General features: G+C 37.0%; 1 protein-coding gene across 1 annotated transcript in view; it reads left to right on the forward strand.

The window, feature by feature from the left end:
- LOC125821654 (chlorophyll(ide) b reductase NOL, chloroplastic) overlaps positions 1 to 21,348 on the forward strand; it is a 32,646-nt gene extending 11,298 nt beyond the window's left edge. Inside the window, exons 4-13 of the mRNA XM_049501058.1 lie at positions 33 to 119; positions 3,455 to 3,522; positions 3,597 to 3,645; positions 3,716 to 3,801; positions 9,872 to 9,933; positions 12,125 to 12,171; positions 20,720 to 20,770; positions 20,865 to 20,906; positions 21,098 to 21,207; positions 21,322 to 21,348. Coding sequence (XP_049357015.1) covers positions 33 to 119; positions 3,455 to 3,522; positions 3,597 to 3,645; positions 3,716 to 3,801; positions 9,872 to 9,929 — 348 coding nt within the window. The 3' untranslated portion in view covers positions 9,930 to 9,933; positions 12,125 to 12,171; positions 20,720 to 20,770; ... (1 more) ...; positions 21,098 to 21,207; positions 21,322 to 21,348. The remainder of the gene's footprint in view (positions 1 to 32; positions 120 to 3,454; positions 3,523 to 3,596; positions 3,646 to 3,715; positions 3,802 to 9,871; positions 9,934 to 12,124; positions 12,172 to 20,719; positions 20,771 to 20,864; positions 20,907 to 21,097; positions 21,208 to 21,321) is intronic.
- Positions 21,349 to 22,795: the final 1,447 nt, after the last annotated feature.

A 22,795-nucleotide genomic window follows, 5' to 3' on the forward strand; every position in this document is an offset into this window, starting at 1 on the left:
TCTTCACATGCTTGATTCAGATCCCTATGCAGGGAACCAAGTGTGATGTTAGAGAGGGAGATGACGTGAAGAACTTAGTTGCCTTTGCGAAGGAAAAGCTTAAATACATCGACATATGGGTATTTAATCTGGACCCTCAATTTGCTTAAGATGATAAGGCCACGAACACTCTCAATGTTCTTTGTATCAGATGTCCAATTCCCTTTCTTATTTGATTGTAAATGTTTTCTTTTATCCTTTCATTTCACAATTTGTTCAAGAATTGGTGTTGGTACTTAATCCATAAATTTAGTTGTTTGAACTGCTGCAAAGCCTTGATAAATATTAGAGTTAATTCCTCACCCAACTTATGGATATGACCTACCAAAGTCACTTATTATTTTGGGACAACAAAGTCATTCAATTATCAAGTCTCCTCTTAGATAAGGGGTGTTGTTTGAGGTTAATGCTTTCCAGAGCAACATCTTTGGCATGCCATTGAGGTGGTAGGCTTTTGAGTACCTTCCTTGTGTGATCGATAGTAGTGTTAAAGAATGACAAAAGTTTCACATTGGTGCTTAATGAGACGGGTGTACTCTTGATAAGGTTTGGGTAATCCTCCTCCGTTTGAGCTAGCTTTTGGGGTGTGAGTTAGGGTCCAAGACCTAATTTAACTTGGTATCAGAGCGGACCCATCTCACCCACTGTTGAGCCCCTAAAATTAAAAGTTGCCCAGGCACCAGATGTTAAGCACTGGGCATGAGGTGGGGTGTTAAAGAATGACAAAAGTTTCACATGGTGGTTAATGAGATGGGTGTACTCCTTATAAGGCTTGGGAAATCCTCCTCCTCCCTTTGAGCTAGCTTTTGAGGTGAGAGTTAGGCCGAAGACCTAATACCTAATTTAACAAGTAGGATAGGTTTTCCAGAGTCTTTTAGTTCCCCAATGAATTTACTCAGCCGGGAGAACATTCCCTCAATAGTCTCTCCTTCATTTATTTGGAATAATACTCATAAACTAGAAGGCTGACTATAGTCTGCTTGATTTGCCATTTCCTTCATAGGTTACTTCTAGGTTATCCCATATTTCTTTAGCAGTTTCACCTCTTGAGATCTTTTCATATTCTTCACCACTGATTGCATTATATAGTAAATATTTCTTAAGAGTTTACCTGAATAACTTCCAGTTGTGCTGTTTGTCAGCCAATTTTGATAGATCAATTGCTCCTTCAATTTCTGTTGTTTTTTCCTTGCTTCCAAATTCCTTATCATCACTCTTAGTTGTAGGTATGGGAATGTCTCCCAATTTGATCACCCTCCAGACCATTACATCATATGACTTGATGTAGGTTTCCATTCTGACCTTCTAGTGTGAGAAGTGCTTCCCATTGAAGTAGGGAGGCCTTGTCTGAGAGGTTCCCTCTTGAAATAAAGCTTCAACTGTAACGACTGTGCAATTAAATGATGACGCAAGTTATAAAACAATAAGTAAATGACACCGGGTATTTTTATACCAGTTGGGATCCAATGTGGATTTTAATCCAGTCCCCTTGGGTTGCAAGGGATTTTCTATGCAAGTACTTTGAATAGTCGATGAGTACAAGTCACCTCAAGGTGTAGTTCCTAGTCTACACTTGATCTTTTTCTCTCTTGATACAATGCCTCACCAACTATATTTTTCCTCTCTTCTCTGTTTTGATTACACAGTAAACCATTCAAGAATTACAATGCTTGTTATGAGTAGAAGTGTAGAACAAGGGACTTTGAGGAGGCTTTAGACAAATGTATGTTAGTCTTTGGTCTTCAATGATTGATTATATAGAAGACTTTGATGAGGACTGTTGGTTCCTTAGCAGAGAGGGCAACCCTAAGGATTTGATCCTTGGAAAGGGAAATTGATTTCCTTTCCAAGAATAAGGGACAACTCATTCCAAGAGGCTGTTGTTGTAGTATTTTTACTAATCTTCCAAATATCCCTTTTGGTACTGCTTCTATAATTTCACTGGGTCTTGATTAGTACTTGATACTGCTTCCATGTGTTCTACGCGAGTCTTGGTTCTTTCCTTGGAAGTCATCCAAGATCTGCCTTTGATTAATGCCTTGGAAATCTTGAGTAATTAATAGCTTAGACTTTCCATAATATTCCTGCATACATTAAATCATCATTAAAACCTGACCCTAACAAATGGGTCTGCTTAAATGACACGAAAATGATCTTCTAAACCCAGAACATCAATCAACACCCATAAACTTGAGTTCAAGTAAATTTCACTCAACTAAATCATTCCACATTACTGTACACATGCAAAGAGAATTTGACAGCCCTGTTAAATTTTCTTTATAACAGGTCCCTTTGTAGTGGTGGAGTCATGAGCACCATCTAGTTCTTTGCCAAAAATCATAATGGCTTTGTCTTTTATTGGTGCTGGACGAATGAAGAAAATTTAGGAGAAGGATTCCATGTTCATGAAATCCTGCATTTCTCTAGCATACATGTCCATCAATTTTGTGTTGTTTTTTGAAGAGTAGGGAAGATTTAGGAGAATAGACTGAAGGCTAAAGGAATGGAGATGAGGGTTTGGAACAAAAGAGAATGGTTAAGTAGAAGCAAGGGAGTATGTTGTCTTATATTTTCTGCATTGAAGTTATATATATACACACAACATTCTGAATTTTTAACATTATGTTATCAGTGTAATATGTAACTTATTGTAACATGTTTGCTACCATTTTAATTACTACTTATCAATTAGTGCCTATAATTATAAAGGTCCATAATATTTAATTTTGACATATTATACTTTGTGTTGAATCTGTAGTAGTTACTTTGTGTATTTAGGTGAAGTTACTTGAGCCCAAGTTTGTGGGTGTTGAGTGATGTTCTGGGTTTAGATCATTCTCATGTCATTTAAGTAGACTCATTTTCTTATCGGGTGGATTAAATGTGTATAAGGTACATGTGTTAAATAGACTTTATTTTTAAAATAACAACATACCCAGTGAAATTTCACAAGTGAGGTCTGGGGAGGGTAGAATGTATGCAGACCTTACCACTACCTCCCGGAGGTTGGAGGTAGAGAGGCTGTTTACGGCTTTATTTTTTAAAATGGGGTTATATTATGACATGGCATGCCAAATGGGTGTTTGTTTTTTTCTGAATGTGAAAAAAGGGAAAGTGAATTTGGTAAGTTATTTCCGTAAGTTGGGTGACCATTTAAGCTATTAACTCCAAATATTAGCATGTTGATAGTTCAAATGATTTCCATCTGGATAGTCTAACACATCAATTATCTGGCAAAAATGAGATGGGAAAACTTTGTGCATGTATTTTAAAGTGTGATATAAGTGTTGTTTTATCACTCCACCACAAGGTGGTAATTCTTGTATTTTTGTTTCAGTCATTGAGAAACTATAATGTTGAAATGTTGATATTCTAATTTTTGTTGGTTTCTCACAAATTCTTGAGAATGAAGCAGATCAATAATGCAGGATCGAATGCGTATAGCTTCAAACCCCTGGCAGAAGCTTCTGATGAAGATTTAATGTGAGCTCTTTTGCATTTGACTTAGGTCCTGTCTTTGTTTATTGATGTTTTTCATGAATTCGATTTGTGTGCAGTCAAGTTGTCACTACAAATACTCTTGGTTTGATGATATGTTGTCGTGAGGTAAAAGCATTGCTAGGTTGTTCATTCCTCTTTGTTGGTTGCCTCTGTTTGCTAACATTTATTATTGTAGGCTATAAACTTGATGCAGAATCAGCCTCGAGGAGGTCATATTTTTAATATTGATGGGGCTGGCTCAGATGGAAGACCAACCCCCAGGTATCTTTAGTCCTTTATCAGTGGCACTCAACTTCTGCATATTGTATTAGAAGAGGTGGGGCCAAGTGCAAGAACATTTTCATGAGGGAGATTTGAGAAGTGAATAACTTATCAAGAAAAGTATCTCATTTTGCTCTATTATCTTTGTGAGAAATATATACAAAAAATATTATTGAATTGTGTATCTAAATAGTTACATTGAGACCCTATTTATAGACACTACATTGGAATCCTTTTCCAACTAGGATTCCTATTCTTATTCCTATTCCTATTCCTATTCCTATTTCTATTCTAACACTCCCCCTCAAGCTGGTGCATACAAATCATATGTACCTAGCTTGTTACAGATGTAATTAATACGAGGACATGTGAGGGACTTGGTGAAGATATCTGCAAGCTGATCATTTGACTTCACAAATTTCGTAACTATATCTCCCGAGAGTATCTTTTCTCTGACAAAGTGCAGTCAATTTCAATGTGCTTAGTCTTTTAATGAAACACTGGATTTGATGCGATATGAAGAGCCGCTTGATTATCACACACAAGTTCCATCTGATCAACTTTGCCAATTTTAGTTCTCCCAGCAACTGTTTGATCCAAACTAGCTCACAAGTTGCTGTCGCCATTGCTCGATACTGTGATTTTGCACTAGATCGAGCAACCACATTATGTTTCTTACTCTTCCAAGACACCAAATTACCTCCTACTAAAACACAATATCCGGATGTCGAACGTCTGTCAGAGGGTGATCCTGCCCAATCAGCGTCCGTATATCCAATGATATGCTCATGGCCTTGATCCTCAAAGAGTAGTCCTTTACCGGGAGCTGACTTTATATATCGTAGAATACGAACAACTGCTTCCCAATGACTATCACAAGGGGAAGTCATAAACTGACTTACAACACTCACAGGAAAAGAGATGTCAGGTCTAGTCACTGTGAGATAATTCAACTTTCCAACAAGCCGTTTATACCTTTCAGGATTACTAAGTGGCTCCCCCTGTCCTGGAAGGATTTTAACATTCGGATCCATAGGAGTGTCAATAGGTCTACATCCTATCATTCCTGTCTCCTCAAGAATGTCTAAGGCATACTTGCGTTGAGAAATAACAACACCTGATCTAGACTGAGCAACCTAATACCTAGAAAATACTTCAATCTGCCAAGGTCTTTAGTTTGGAAGTGCTTAAAGAGATGTTGCTTCAAATCGGTGATACCATCTTGATCATTACCGGTGATAACAATATCATCAACGTAAACAACCAAATAGATACATCGACTTGGTGCAGAATGCCGATAAAACACAGAGTGATCATCTCCACTACGAGTCATGCCAAACTCCTAAATTACTGTGCTGAACTTCTCGAACCAAGCTCGAGGAGACTGTTTTAGACCATAGAGTGACCTGCGCAATCGACATACAAGGCTACTAGACTCCCCCTGAGCAACAAAACCAGGTGGTTGCTCCATATAGACTTCTTCCTCAAGATCACCATGCAGAAAAGCATTCTTAATGTCCAACTGATAAAGAGGCCAATGACGAACCGCAGCCATAAATAGAAAAAGACTAACAGATGCAATTTTAGCCACAGGAGCGAAAGTGTCACTATAATTTAGCCCAAATATCTGAGTATACCCTTTGGCAACAAGGCGAGCCTTAAGTCGATCAACCTGACTGTCTGGACCAATTTTGACTGCATAAACCCAACGACAACCAACAGTAGATTTACCTGCAGGAAGGGAGACAAGCTCCCAAGTACCACTCTTATGTAAAGCAGACATCTCATCAACCATAGTCTTCCTCCATCTAGAATGAGAAATTGCTTCACCTGTAGTCTTAGGAATGGAAATAGAGGACAAAGACGACACAAATGCATAATGGGGTGATGATAGACGATGATAACTTAAGAAGGTATAATGTGGGTTAGTATTTCGAGTGGATCGTATACCTTTTTGATGTGCAAGCGGTTGGCTAGGAGGAGGCAAGTCCGCAGTAGGAGCAGGGTCCGACGCATGACATGAATCATCTGGGACTAGGGTTGGACGTGGACGGCGATGATAAGTTAGTAGTGGTGGCACTACAACTGGAGATGTAGAAGTAACCGTAGATTCCTTAAAGGTTGGCACAGGTAAAACCTGAGGTATGGGTAAGACCATAGAGATATCAGGATGATCAGAAGATGTATAGTAAGGCTGAGACTCAAAAAATGTAACATCAGCGGACATAAGGTATCGATGAAGATCATGTGAATAACAACGATACCCTTTTGGACTCGAGAGTAACCAAGAAAGACACATTTGAGGGCACGAGGAGCTAATTTATCTTTTCCTGGGGCTAAGTTATGAACAAAGCATGATCTCCCAAAGACACGAGGAGGGATAGGATAGAGATGTGACTGAGGAAACAGTATGGAATGTGGAACCTGATTCTGAATAGAAGAAGAGGGCATTCTATTTATCAAATAACAAGACGTAAGAACTGCATCTCCCCAAAAACGCAGTGGAACATTGGATTCAAGGAGAAGAGTACGAGCGGTCCCAATAAGATGCCGATTTTTTCTTTCAGCTACACCATTTTGTTGAGGGGTGTATGGACAAGTAGTCTGGTGAATAATGCCTTGGTAAGTCATAAACTCCTGAAATTGGGAGGATAAGTATTCTAAGGCATTATCACTACGAAAAGTACGAATAGAAACACCAAACTGATTTTGTATTTCAGCAAAGTAACTTTTGAAAATAGAAAATAACTCAGAACGATCTTTCATTAAGAAAACCCAAGTACATTTTGAATAATCATCAATGAAACTAACAAAATAATGAAATCCTAAGGTGGAACTGACTCTACTAGGACCCCAAATATCAGAATGAACTAATGAAAAAATAGACTCTGAACGACCCTCAGTACTACGAGAAAAGGTAGCACGAGTGTGTTTCCCAAGTTGACACGACTCACAATCTAATGTGGATAAACTAGACAAACTAGGCACCATCTTTTGCAGTTTGGATAGACTCGGATGTCCCAAATGTTTGTGAATTAGATCTGGGGAATCTGTAACGGAGCATGCTGCTAAGGAATTTGAAGAGGTAAGATAGTAAAGGCCTTGTGATTCATGTCCTGTTCCAATCATCTGTCCCGTACTGCGGTCTTGCATGAGAAAAAAATCATCAAAAAAAGTTATGCTACAATGTAGGGCTTTCATCAAACGACTAACAGATGCTAGATTAAAAGGAGAACCAGGGACATAAAGAACAGAGTCTAGGGTGACAGAAGATAGGGGTTTGGCTTTTCCAACCCCTTTTGGTTTTGTTTGGATCCCATTGGCTAAAGTAATAGTTGGAAGAGATTGTGAATAAACAATATCGGAATGGGCGAAACAAGGGCATCAACTTAGAATCAATAGAACGCCATAGGAGACTACATAATTGAGCATCTACTTTCTCCCATTGTGCTTCGGCTGTTGCATGTTCCTCACTAGTATTTGCCTTTACATCTACCACATAAGCCTTGTTCGTTAAGTGATCTTGGACACCTTGACCCTTGCACCACAACTCAACCGAGGAAGCCCAAGATAAATAGTTTGAACTTCCCAATAAAAGTTCTGAAGTGATTATAGGGCTAGAACTTCCAATCCCCATATTTTTAGAACCAAAAACATCACACCCAAAAGACATTATGCTAAATTAGTCTTGGAAACAATAAAAAAAATTGATTATTGAGATCTGATTGTCGGAAAATTCAAATCTCGAAGAAAAGTCGTCGAAAACTGCCTGGAAATAGCCGGAACCCTAATTCCGGCGATCGGATCTGGTAAAAAACAGTATGGGCCTGGTCGGAATGGCTGGACGACCCCAACTGTCAAAAAAATTCTCAAAAAAATATGATCAGAAAAGCCCTCACGCGCCGGCGTGTGAGCCAGATATCGCCGGAAACTACCACCTCCGATCGGCGCGTGGGGTGATGTTTTCTGGTGGTTTTGGCTGGGGTTTGGTCACGGGAGCTTTTCGAGCCTCGTGGTGGTGTTGGTTTTCGCACAACACCCACAGAAAGAAAAAAGAATAACAAAATCAGACCCAACAGTCACCGAAAATTGACATAGACATATGGTGACTTGTTTGTTCTCACCAATGCTCTGATACCATGTGAGAAATATATACAAAAAGTATTATTGAATTGTGTATCTAAATAGTTACATTGAGAACCTATTTATAGACACTACATTGGAATCCTTTTCCAACTAGGATTCCTATTCTTATTCCTATTACTATTCCTATTCCTATTTCTATTCTAAGTAGGAAATACTTATTTCTATTCTAACAATCTTGAAATGTCACTTGGATATCTCAGGTGATGCGCAAATTGCTTCCTGTTGACAGTGGTTCATCATCAACTAAGAACTTCCTCTCGAACTTAAAACAGTCCGCTGTAGCACTGGCAATTTCCTTATCAAAAAAAAAAGAATTTCCTCTCAAACTGCAGGAGTTCTTTGTTAACTTTACCAACCTCTTGGTGGAAACATCAAGTTTGTCAGTTAATAACTGGACCTTAAACTCATTAAGTTCAACCATAATGCAGGTTATAAATCAGTTGATAAGAAAGTTCTGGAAAATCTGTAGAAGAAGAGTATTTCTCAGAACCATTAGATGTGGTTGGTAAAATTGAACCATAAGCCGTAACTAAATGTTGAAGCTTGAAAGTTGCTCCAAATAATTAAACAATTCACAAAAAGAACTTGACAACACTTAAATAATTAGCAAATTTGGAGAGAAAGAATGAGAGAATTGTCGGAAAATGAAGAAGAATGGAGGGGTATTTATAGTTTAGAAATAGGGTCAAGATGTAATTTAATAAACATGGGAGTTTAAATAAAAGTTTGGGGAAGGGGGAGGGGCTGTTTTGGGAGAGGGGAGGGCTGAAATAGTGGTTTTTGGGTCAATGTAGCTGTTGGGCAATGACTCCCAACGGTTACCTTTTCTTAAAAAAAAAAACAAACTGGACGGGAAGGACCAACCGTCCAACCTGCCTCGTCCCCTATCCCCCTTACAGTACCCGGGACCGGGCTGTCCTGTCTCCTCTGACACCCATAGTGTTATGATTTGCTAGGAATTTGACCTGCTTCTGTGCATCTCATTAGAATTTTTTAGCAGCTTTATTTTCATGATCTGTAGGGAAGAGAGAAACAGAGAAAGGCAAGACTACTAACAGAGTTTCTAGAAAGGGACTGCAGAAGAAATTGGAATCATAAGTTATATTTTTGTTTCACTTCAGAAATTGGGTGAGAGTGCAATGGAAATTGGGAAAAAAAATAAAAGCGTATGTTTCATGTTTTCAGCTCCCTCACCCTAGCATCACTAAGTTAAACTGTTAAATTCATGGGAGACGAACTTCAAGTTTGTTTCAGTTCCATCTTTGGCTATAAGACAAGAAAGATAAAACGATAATCATCTATGCAATTTAATATTCTTTACTAATTGCACGCATTTGGTTGTTTGCTCGAGCAAACTTAGACTTTTGTATCCTGCTGCTCAAAGTATCTTAGCTGCTCCAATTCCATGATCATCCTCGTACTGCTACACAAACATCCTCTGACCAATTGTAAAACGTTGCGACTGCAAATGATTACTGGTGGCTATAATGTTTACCAGTATATTACAGCAGTATCTAACAGCAAGGTGATGTCATCTAGAGAATCCTAGTCTATCATGCTTCTTTGTTTATTACATGATGTTGTGTCGTTAACATATCAAGGAACACACTTTGAAACTAAATTGGTAGTGTGTCATGCTAGAGTATTAAACTATTATCGACATGCCCCTGATCGTTTCTTCATTTGTTCTCTGTTTTGGTTGCTCCAGTTTTCTGTTTTTCCTTTTCAAATGTGCCCCTTCTGTTTGTTTCAGATTTGATCCTTCTGAGTTTGAAATCTCTTGTAGATCTTTAAATTTTGGGGAGTGCATTTCTATCAAGTTCATACAGGAGGTCACTAGTGAGGTTAATGCCACCTAGTCTCACTTGTTGCCCCTCTCGCAGTCTTTCTCAGTGATGTGTCTTGTTTCCTTTTCGATCTTCAGGTTTGCAGCATACGGAGCAACTAAGCGCAGTGTGGTGCACTTAACAAAATCATTGTAGGCATGTACTCTGGTTGCAGACCTAAAATATATAAATAAAAATGTTTTCTCTCTAATGGTTTGTGCTTTTATTAGGAGCTCACACAATTCAATTTTGTTTTAGAATAGACAGACATCATGAATTCGAGTCTCACCACTACCTACCAGCAAAATATATCCATGTGCTTGGGCAAAAAATAAAATAAAATTTGGCCCGTTCATAAGAGGACGTGTTACAGAACTAAAAATAAAGAAATTTCTCCTCTCGCATCTCCAACCCTATTCTCTATTTTACACTCCAAATATAGAGTTCTCTATTTTTTTCAAACAACCAACTCCAATCCAATTCTCTGTTATACTATCTAAAAAGAATCTTCTTCTCTCTCCTCCATATTATATTATTATTTCTATTTCATTCTTATTTTCTTATTTCATAATATAAATCCTTCCTTTCTTCTTTCCAAATAATCACTTTATATAATTTTCATGTGATATAAAATTTTATTTTTTCAAATTCTTTATTTAATATAAAATTATAATTTAATCTAAACTTCTAAATAACATAAATTCCAAGCAAATATTATATAATATACAAATTAATGGACAATTCAAATAAAAGTGAAATCATTAATGAAATACAATTATGAAAACATTACATAAATACTCAACTTTCAAGATTATTACGTTTCTCCCATAAATAATCTATTACTGCATTACGGAGTTCAAAATGAGCACTTTTGTCCATAATTTCTTGTTAAATCTAGAAACGACCTACTCGATTACTAAATTATTGTTGTGATAAAATTATTATGTTATGCATTATATCGTTATCTTGTATTTAAATTATTAAGTTATGTATTGTATTTTTAAATTAAAAGTTTCATTTTATCATTTTAATTTTGTGCATTCTTTATAGTGAAAATTAATAATAGAATCAAATTATATTAAAGTGATGAAAATTAAAAACAAATTGAAGTATTATTAATTCGGGATGAAAGTAGTATACATTAAATAATATATTTTTTTAAATATTATATTACATTTAAAAAGAATTACGAATATTAGATATTTAATTAATGACCTGATATAAAAAATAATATGTTAATTACAAAATAATAATAATAATGAAAAAGTGAAATAGAAAGTGTGAATAAATTTGGAGAACTACTATTCACCTCTCTATAAATGGATGATAGAGAGTGAATTAAAGAGGGGTTGGAGAACTCATTCTCTATTTTACTCTCTAAAAATAGAGAATAGAAAAATAGAGGTGGGTTGGAGATGGTCTAACAATTAAAACATACTCCCTCCCCCTTCTCCCTTGGTGTTTGTTGAACTCTATGCTGAATCATTTACACGAGGCACACAATTCAACGTACTCCGTCCAACATTTCCCCCTGTTGGTTGTTGAACACCATGCGTTGTTGTGCCGAGGGCCAGTGACGGATGTAGAGTGTGTCCAGGGGGTCATCCGACCCCCCTCGGAAAAAAAATTACACTATATATATAAGATCAATTTTTTTGTGTACGTGTATATAGTTAAAATTGAACCCCCTGAGCATATGTCAAAAGAGTAGCTCAATGGTTTATGGGGTTCAGGATTTCGCCTATGTTTTATTTGAACCCCCTTGATAGAATTCCTGCCTCCGCCACTGCCGAGGGCTATCAGAAACAACTTCTCTACCCCACAAAGGTAGGGGTAAGGTCTGCGTACTTCCTACCCTCCGTAAACCCCACTTGTGGGATTACCCTGGGTTATGTTGTTGGTTGTCGACCACTGGAATCATTCAACGTTTGTTTGATATTAAGAGACATTGATTTTTCTAATTCTGAAGTCCCAGTATGATCTAGTTTTCCTGTAATCTGAAAGTTTTCATTACATGCTTGGACATGGCGCCCTAATGTTGAATGATTGGAAGGATATCGATAACTCATGACTAGTTAAGGACAACAAAAATCACAGACTAGAACAGATACATATAACATCTTAATATTATTTTCCTTTACAGCTGCACTTCTATAGAGAAGTGGGATTCCATTAATCTAGAAATCATAAGATACAACTTTGTTATATAAGAATTTTGTCCACATTTCACGAAGCGTTAAATCTGCAATTGGAAGAGTTGCATGCTGAGATAGCCTTCATTCTCCTAAAATGTGTCTTAATTTCTTGATGAATCATTACAACATAGATTTTCTTGCTTTCTCTGCAGGCAGAATTGGAAATGCAGGATGTTAAAAATGTTTTAGTGCATAATCTGTCGGTATGCCCTGCTTAATTTATCTTGTGATCTTAGTGTCTGGGATTATTGAGAAGATTGCTTGTCTTTTTTATTTGAATTAGTTACGATTACTTTGTTACCCTGTTATTCTGAAATGGGTGTAATTTACATTTCTTTTGCTGAATATTGAACACGTTCTTTTTGTGTGATTTGATTCTGGTATGCATTTTAAATTCCTAATAATGATGAAGATAAATCATCCCTTAGGTTGTCACATTTGAGATAGAAAATCCAAAAAAATATTCCATCTTACATGTTATGAATCTACTTTTAAATATAATAATCATGACTAGTTCATGATTTATGAACACACTTGTACAGGTCCCTTTCACTACCACGGAAAGCATCCCTATTAATCAGGTAAACCTAGGTTAACACTGCTTCAAACCATAAAGACTTCTTTAGATATTTTAAGATAAACAGTAGTAAGACGAGAGAAAGAATCCAGGAATTAGGCCTAACACGATTCCAAATAGAAAAACTTCAACCACTTTTCTTTGTTTGAAAGGAGAAAAAAAAAAGAGGTCGAGCCTCCTTTTCAGTCACCCTCTCCCCGTCCCTTACTCGTCTTTTGAAAGCCATCATCCTGGATTTTCTTTCCGTATGCCGAGGAAAGTACCTCACCCCCACCTTTCTTGAAGCCTGAATCTTGTTTGTCCTTGGGCCAATTGTGCAATTTCACTTGGGGATTGTTTGGTTCGGAACAAGTTATCCCAGGATTATTAATTCGGGGATAAGCTATTCCACTATATATATGGGATAACAAATAACTTATCTATCACTAAGGTATAAATGGTGGGATAAATAATCCCACGACTGCCTAATACCTCCAACCAAATGTTGTATAAAATAAACCTGCATTTTGTCCATGAGATTATTATATAGTCCACCCTAAATTGTTAGCATACTACTTTGGGACCTCCTTGAACTTGATATTGTTATTCAAGTGCACACTTAAAGCAACTTTTGTTCGTAATTATAACTTCTTATATTTGACCATTTGGTAGCTTCCACCCCCTGAACAACCTCAGACAAGAAGGTGTGATGCACTCTCTGCCACATGAATTAGTTTTGTCCATATTTGTAATAAATAAAATATATTTCTTAACCTTTTTAAATTCATTGACTTTTTAGGGTCATATTTTCAGGCCAACTTGTAAAAACATATTTGGAACTCCATTATTTAGTCTAAATTTTTTTATTTGGCTACACAAAAGTTTTATCTAGTTTTTATTTTTACTTATTTGGCCCCAAAAGAAGAAATACATGGTTGAACAACTTGTCATTGCATCTAAATATGATATAAAAAGAAATGCACTGTTAAAAATTCATTATATTTACTAAAAAAGTTTATTAGTATAAAAGTAATGGAGCTCTAGTAAACTTGTTTTACAAATTTTGCTAGAAAAAGAGAAGGCATACAATTGAATAAATAGTCATCTCATTTTAAGAAGAAATAAAAAAATGCAAAGATGGGGTAAAATATGTGGTATATTAAAAAGAAATACACACTTGGAACAAACGAACCATTATATATGATTATGATTTATGTGACAATTAACATTTGAAAAATACTTCACTTGGATGCTAATTTATCAATACCTTTTATCAACCTTACTAGCCAAAAAGAGCTTGCTTCCGGAGTCTTGTGATAAAAAGGTACCACCTAAACTTAAAGGTAAGTTCTATGCAGTGGTGGTTAGATCGTCTTTGTTGCATGGGGTGGAGTGTTGGCCAATCAAGAATTCTCATATTTAGAAGATGAAAGTTGTGGAAATGAGCATTTCAAGATGGATATGTGGGCATACTAGGAGCAACAAAATTAGAAATGAAGATATTGAGGACAAGGTCGGAGTGATGTCCATGGCGCACAAAATGAGGGAAGCGAGACTGAGATAGTTTGGGCATGTGAAGAGGAAATGTGCAGAGGTCGTTGTGTGGAGGTGCGAGAGGTTGAGTCTAGGGGGTTCGAGGAGAAGTAGTGGTAGGAAGAAACAGTATTGGGGAGACGTGATTATATAAGACATGACACAACTTCATATTATCATGGACATGACTTTAGGTGTGGAGGTTGCTTGTTTGGGTAGAAATTTAGTAGGTAGTGGAGTGTTGACTTGCTTTTAGAAGGTTTAGGATTGTTGGTGTCTATCGAAGTACTAGTCGTATTCTTGTACTTTTTTGCTTTTGATATCTATCATCATATGTTATTTATTGTGTTTCATTATCCCATTATTTTTTATATTGTTCCTTTCTTGTAGGCTCTGCATTGCTTTCTTAAGTAATTGTTATGCTTTCTTCGATGTTTTTTTTTCTTTTACTTGGATTTGTTGCACTTGAGTCTAGGGTCTTTTGGAGTTTCTCCACCTTCGCGAGGTATTTATAAGGTCTGTATGCACTCTACCTCCCCAGACTCCACTTATGGAATTTCACTAGTTATATTTGTGAGAAATATAGGAGAAATATATTATTGAAATGGTGTATCTACATTATTACATTGAGACCCTATTTATAAACACTACATTGGACTCCTTTTCAAATTAGGATTCCTATTCCTATGGCTCCTTTTCCAATTCGGATTCCTATTCCTATTCCTATTCGTATTCCTATTCTAAGTAGGATTTATATATTTATTCCTATTCTAACACTCCCCCTCAAGTTGGTGCATTCAAATCATATGTACTTAGGTTGTTAAGATTTAATTAATACGAGGTCCGGTGATGGACTTGGTGAAGATATCTGCAAGTTGATCATTTGACTTCACAAATTTTGTAACAATATCTCCTGAGAGTATCTTTTCTCTAACAAAAAGTGACAGTCAATCTCAACGTGCGTAGTCCTTTCATTAAACACTGGATTTGATGCGATATGAAGGGTCGCTTGATTATCACACACAAGTTCCATCGGACCGATTTCGCCAAATTTTAGCTATCAACAACTGTTTGATCCAAACTAGCTCACAAGTTGTTGCATCCATTGCTCTACATTTTAATTTTGCACTAGATCGAGCAACCACACTCTGTTTCTTACTCTTCCAGGACACCAAATTACCTCATACTAAAACACAATATCTCGATTTCGAACATCTATTAGAGGGTGATCCTGCCAATCAACATATGTAAATCCAGTGATATGCTCATGGCCTTGATCCTCGAAGAGTAGTCTTTTACCAGGAGCAGACTTTATATATTGCAGAATACGAATAATTTTTTCCCAATGACTATCAAAAAGGGAAGTCATAAACTAACTTACAACACTCACAGAAAAAGAGATGTCAGGTCTAGTCACTGTAAGATAATTCAACTTTCCAACCAACCGTCTATACATTTCAAGATTACGGAGTGGCTCCCCCTATCCTGGAATCGGAGTGTCAATGGGTCTGCATCCCATCATTCTTGTCTCCTCAAGAATGTCTAAGACATACTTGTGCTGAGAAATAACAATAATTAATCTAGACCGAGCAACCTCGGTACCTAGAAAATACTTCAGTGTGCCAAGGTCATTAGTCTGAAAATGCTTAAAGAGATGTTGCTTCAAATTAGTGATACCATCTTGATCGTTTCTAGTGATAACAATATCATCAACATAAACAACCAAATAAATACACCAATTTGGTCTAAAATGTCGGTAAAACACAGAGTGATCAGCTTCATTACGAGTAATGCCTAAACTCTCGAATTACTGTGCTAAACTTTCCAAACCAAGCTCGGGGAGACTGTTTTAGACCATAGAGTGACCAACGCAATCGACATACAAGGCTACTAGACTCCCCCTGAGTAACAAAACTAGGTGGTTGCTCTATATAGACTTCTTCCTCAAGATCACCATGCAGAAAAACATTCTTAATGTCCAACTGATGAAGAGGTCTATGACGAACGACAACCATAGATAGAGAAAGACAAACATATGCTATTTTGGCCACAAGAGCGAAAAAGTCACTATAGTCTAGCCCAAATATTTGAGTATACCCTTTGGCAACAAGGCGAGCCTTAAGCCAATTGACTTGACCATCCGGACCAATTTTGACCGCATAAACCCAACGACATCCAACAGTAGATTTACTTGTAGGAAGGGAGACAAGCTCCAAGTACCACTCAAATGTAAGCAGACATCTCATCAATCATAGTCTGCCTCCATCCAGAATGAGAAAGTGTTTGACCTGTAGTCTTAGGAATGGAAATAGAGGACAAAGATGATACAAAGGTATAATAGGGTGATGAGAGACGATGATAACTCAAGAAAGTATAATGTGGGTTAGAATTTCTAGTGGATCGTATATCTTTTTGAAGTGCAATCGGTTGACTAGAAGGAGGCAAGTCTGCAGTAGGAGCAGGGTCCGGCGCATGACATAAATCATCTAGGACTAGTGTTGGGCGTGGACGATGATGATAAGTCAGAAGTTGTGGCACTACCACGGGAGATGAAGAAGTAACTGTAGATTCCTTAAAAGTTTGTACAGGTAAGACCTGAGGTATGGGTAAGACCTCAAAGACATCAAAATGATCAGAAGAGGTATAATAAGGTTGAGACTGAAAGAATGTGACATCGGTGGACATAAGGTATTGACGAAGATCAAGTGATTAGCAACGGTACCCTTTTTGAACTCGAGAGTAACCAAGAAAGACACGTTTAAGAACACGAGGTGCTAATTTATCTTTACTCGGGGCTAAGTTATGAACAAAGCATGTGCTCCCAAAGACACGAGGGGGGATAGAGTATAGATGTAAGTGAGGAAACAATATGGAATGTGGAACTTGATTCTGAATAGAAGATGAGGGCATTCTAATCAAATAACAAGATGCAAGGATTGCATCACCCCAAAAACATAGCAGAACATGGGATTCAATGAAGAGAGTGCGAGCAATCTCAATGAGATGTCTATTCTTCCTTTCTGCCACACCATTCTGTTGAGGGGTGTACGGACAAGATGTTTGATGAATAATTTCTTGGTGAGTCATAAATTCGTGAAACTGAGAGGATATGTATTCTAAGGCATTATCACTATTCGAATAGAAACACCAAACTGATTTAGTATTTCGACAAAGAAACTTTTGAATATAGAAAATAACTCAGAATAATCTTTCATTAAGAAAGCCCAAGTGCATCTTGAATAATCATCAATGAAACTAACAAAATAATGAAAACCTAAGGGTGAACTGACTCTACTAGGACCCCAAATGTCAGAATGAACTAACGAAAAAATAGATTTTGAATGACTCTCAGTACTACAGGAAAATGTAGCACGAATATGTTTCCCAAGTTGACATGACTCACAATCTAATGTGGATAAACTAGACAAACTAGGCACCATCTTCTGTATCTTGGATAGACTCGGATGTCCCAAACGTTTGTGAATTAGAGCTGGAGGATCTGTAACGGAGCATGAGGTGAAGGAATTTGAAGAGCTAAGATAGTAAAGGCCTTGTGATTCATGTCCTCTGCCAATCATTTGTCCCGTACTACAGTCCTGCATGAGAAAAGAATCATCAAAAAAGGTTATGCGACAATGTAGGGCACGCATCAAACGACTATCAGATGCTAGATTAAAAAGAGAACCAGGAACATAAATAATAGAGTCTAGAGGGACAAAAGTGAGTGGTTTGGCATTTCCAACCCCTTTTGATTTTGTTTGGATTCCATTGGCCAGAGTAATAGCGGGAAGAGATTGTGAATAAACAAATCAATCACAAATATATGATCAGAAGTGCTTTAGTCCATGACAAATGATCCAAGAGTACTAGACTGTGACACACAAGCATAAGAATTACCCTCAACATGAACATTAGGCTGAGTAACCAGGCTACTTGTGGAGTTGTTTGCTCTCTTGCTCGATATTGAAGGAACTCATCATATTCTGCCTGAGCAATATGAGCATTATTGGGTGGTCGATCAGGCTAAGCAACAGATGCTACTTGTGGAGATGTTTGCTTACTTGCGCGATTTTGAAGGGACTCATTATATTCCTTTATAGCTGTAGGATCATTAATGTTTGGGTGGTGGACCATACAAAATATGACATATGTCATGAGTGTGTCCAAGCTTATGACAATAACTACACGTGAATCGAGATCTTCCAAAACGACCTCTTCGCCGATTCTCCATAGGCGGATACATTCGTTTGTCTATGGTTTGAGATGCCAAAATAGAGGAGTCAATGGTGGATGATGAAACTACTTTGTTGCTGGGAGGTACGGCTAGACGAGAAAATAATTCATCCTTCATAGGTACGGCAGGACTAGCTAAAATCTGATCATGCACTGAATCATGATCAGGAGGAAGTCCAACAAGTGTAAGAACTAGAAACAACGTTTGTATGTGCTCTTGTTGTTTTTTTTCACATTTGTAGTGACTGGCATTAACGTTTCACATTCCTTTATAACTGCTTGTACCTGTCCTAAGTAAGTAGACATACCAGATTTGTGTTTCTTTAAATTGGTCATTCTAGATATCACATCATAAAATCAAGATATATCATCAGTACATAAAGCACGAGCCTTTTCCCAAACTGAATAACATGTTTGGGATGGGTGAAACAAGGTGATTAACTTTGAATCGATAGATCGTGATAGGGGACTACATAATTGAGCATCAACCATCTCCCATAGTGCTTTGGCTTTATTATCTGCCTCACTAGCCTTTGCATTTTCATCTACAACACAAGCAGTGTTGGTTAAGTGATCTTCGACGCCTTGGCCCTTGCACCACAACTCAACCGAAGAAGCCCATGCTAAATAGTTTGAGCTTCCCATTAATGGGTTATGTAGTGATCATAGCACTTGAACTTCCAATATTCTTGGAGCCAAAAATATCAATCCCGAACGACATATTGTGAAATTAGAATATTCTCACCAAAAAAATAAAATAAGAAGAATTTTGGGGACGGAATCTGATTGCTGGAACGGCTGACTGCCGGAACTGGAACTTTTGTAAATAGATCTGACTGCTGGAAAAAGAGATCTGATCACCAAAAACCGATCTTGGAATAGATCTAACTGCCGGATAAAGAGATCTAATCACCAAAAACTGATCAGAATCAGGAAAAAATTATATGGTCGGCCTTGGAATTAGGAGGTGACTCCACTGGAAAAAGAAAATTGTTGAAAAACACTGCCAGAAAATTTATCTTCTCGAGTAGCAATTTAGGTCACCAGAAAACTGCACAGTGATGGCTGATTTAATTTTCTCACCATTGCTCTGATACCATGTGTGAGAAATTTAGGAGAAATATATTATTGAAATTGTGTATCGACATTATTACATTGAGACCCTATTTATAAACACTACATTGAATTCCTTGTCAAATTAGGATTCCTATTCCTATTCCTATTCTAATTTCGATTCTAAGTAGGATTTATATATTTATTCTTATTCTAACAATGTTGTTGTACTAGCCAAAAGGAGCTACCAAATAGCCAAGGGGAGAAATTAAGACCAAAAATAATTTAGTAGATGTGCACTAATTAAAGGTGTAAAGTTTAGAAGGATCTCGAGATATTATGGCTGAATTGTTTATTGATGGTGCTCAAGCAATAGATTTATGCATTTAGGGGCCATTGGGTAGAGTGTATTAGAAGAAATAATGCATGCATAACTTTGTGTATTAATAATACCTTGTTTGGTACATTTTTTCAACCTATGTATAACTAATACACTCTATTTTGTATTGAAGAGTATTACTAAATACATAGAAATTCACAGTATTAGTAATGAAAGGTGATTTAATGCATGCATTAACATGGTTAAAGACTCGATTGCCTCCCAAAACTTTTTTTACATCTTTTCTACCCTATTTGTGGAGGATATCTTGGTAAGCAAATATTTTTAAAAATAATTATGTAATGCATGCTATTCTACCAAACAGCCCCTTACTGTCTTGCCACCTTGATAACTTCCTTGAATGGTTTGCATGTTAATGAAAGGTGATAAATTGTAGATTCTTGATTGTCTCAATGGTGGTGCAAATTAAAGCTTTTGTGTTGAGAACATGAAAGATTGTTGTCGGCGGCTGATTTTTCATAATGGATAGATTGCAAGATCCACTGACCTAATTTCTTATTTTGTTTTAGAACTTAAATGTGGTAGATAAAAGTTATATTGCAAAAATGTATATATTTCCTATATGAGGTAGTTGGACTGAGGACCTATGTTAACTTCAGTTGAGATTCAAAAATTATTTACATTGAGAGCACAAATACATCAAATACGTTGTTGCTTTTGTAATGGGGCTTTTTTCCTTCATTTTTGAATAATCTCAAATGATATCAGTTCCTGTTAGTAGACAAAATAATGCAATGCAGGGAATATTCCTAGATTGATGGAGATCTAGAACAAGAAGCTGTCATGCTTGAATATTAGTCATTCTGCTATATATTCTAGAATATATATATACTATTTTTGTTTGTTTTTTTTTGGCAAATTAAGGCCTGTTTTTATATAATGTCTTTGTTTGGACTGTCAATGTGACTGCTTGACATCTCTTTATTTCTCTATCATTTGTCTCCATTATCTAAACCCACACTCCACTCACTTGCAGCCTGGAATGGTCACAACTGATCTTTTAATGTCCGGTGCCAACACGAAGCAGGTAGAATGCTGATTAACTATTCCTTATGTTCTTTCATTTGGGGTCTGCCGGTTCTGAAAAAGAAAATTTTAAAACAACTTTATGCTTAATGCAGGCCAAGTTCTTCATTAACGTTTTGGCAGAGCCAACAGATGTGGTGAGAATTCCAATATCTTAAGTAGTAGTTGATTCTCTATTTGTTGCCTCAAAATGAAATATTTGCTTGATCATAGGCAGGTGAAAAGTTTCACCAGGAACAGATTAAATGAATATGAAATTTGTCGCGTCCTCACTCGTACCACAGTTGTCTTATTTCCCGTGGCTTCATCTATGCTTCTATTTTTACAGGTTGCAGAGTATTTAGTCCCAAATATAAGATCAATACCGACCAATGGATCAACGAAGGCTACTTACATACGTTTCCTCACAGGATTAAAAGCCTATTCCCAAATATTTTCAGTTAAGTGGAGCACTTTTGCTCCTCTAATTTCGTTCGCCTCTTTCCTTTGGGTCTCTGACACAGTGACTCCTGATTTCTATATAATGATATCATGATTTTGTATTGACCTACAAAGGATCGCGTTTGGTGCTAGACGGAATCGATATGTTCTTGAAGATTGATGCAATGGGTCCAAATGGATGGATTCTACATTTATTTCTCATTTAGCTGATCACAACTTGTGTATATCAAAGGAAACCTTGCCATTTTTCTTCTTATTGGCGTGGATAGATAAATAAACAAGGGAATTTTCTTTTCACCAAATGTCCAGTTAGAAGCTCTAAATTCAATTTAGTACCGAAATTAGTGAGTCTTATGATGTATTTTAATACAATCTTGCTTTTCCATCAGAGTTGTCATCCGTACATCCGCTATTTCATGTTTTTATATTACGGAAATCATGCATGATCCAGTGCATGCCATCCTCCTCCCAGCTAAAATACTAAGTTCTCCTTCAAAGAAGTTGTTTGCCAGTATGAACAAGAAAATTCGCAGATAACACAGGTATATTCACTTGCGTGTGACGTACTCAAATATCTTGGCCACAACTTGCATGACTTGTTTTACATACTATTCTGGAGGAAAATATAACGCACATTACTTTTTGGAGCTCTTTTGAATGTCTTTAGTTCTCACAATGCTTAGTGTGGGTGTTTTTGAGTTGTAAGGCTATAAATGTGTGTGTTTGACGTGGTGATACAATGCATGTGCGTGGTGTTGTTCTATGATCACAAAAAAGGTGTTGTGCTCGCTGCACAACACTAAGGAGGTAGACAAAGCCAAAAAACACAGCTAAGAAGGATACTGAGGCAGCAAGTGTTGAGATTTGGGCATAGTAGATCTACAATCTCAGCACACTTGATGCGATCATAGCCAAACATGGAGTCCAAGACCCTCCCTTACCTCACAAGTGCTAAGATTACAACTACGTGTGTTCTCCTAGCAGTATCTACTGGAATCCAAGCCTAACAAGGTTGCAATCACTGCCATAATACTATGATTGCAACATACTTGTCCTAAGTCTAACCCTTATGTACTACAATTGCAACTCAACTTTCGTGGTGTAATATCTCCCAAATTCTTCAGTTGTGATCAGATCTATACATGGCAGGCGTAGACAAACTACAAATAACCCTTTTGTGAAATTTTTACACTTTCCATGTTTCCATACTAGGGCTTCTACCAAGAGGGGGTTAAAATATCTCCAAATTTCGTCCTACTGCAATGGTGAGTTAATTTGGACCATGTTATGTTATTCTAAACATAATAAGACTCACTTTTGAGATCGAAGTCATGAATCATTTCTTATTTACCTTAATGGTCAAATCACCCAAACCTTTCATCACTCTTGCGTTGATCACAGCCAAAAAATGAATTCTAAAATTATAGGGAAAATTGCATCAGCTAACATCCCATAACATTTCTTTACCACTTTTCTAGACCAACATTGCAAAATTACCTAAAGTGGCCCAATAATAACGCTCAAACTACTATTCAAAACCAATTAAAAGAGTAAGTGGTCGTCGTCAATAAAAGTACCCAACTAA

Source organism: Solanum verrucosum, unplaced genomic scaffold (assembly GCF_900185275.1).
Source record: "Solanum verrucosum unplaced genomic scaffold, falcon-dt-bn FXZP01000212.1, whole genome shotgun sequence".
Classification (NCBI taxonomy): domain Eukaryota; kingdom Viridiplantae; phylum Streptophyta; class Magnoliopsida; order Solanales; family Solanaceae; genus Solanum; species Solanum verrucosum.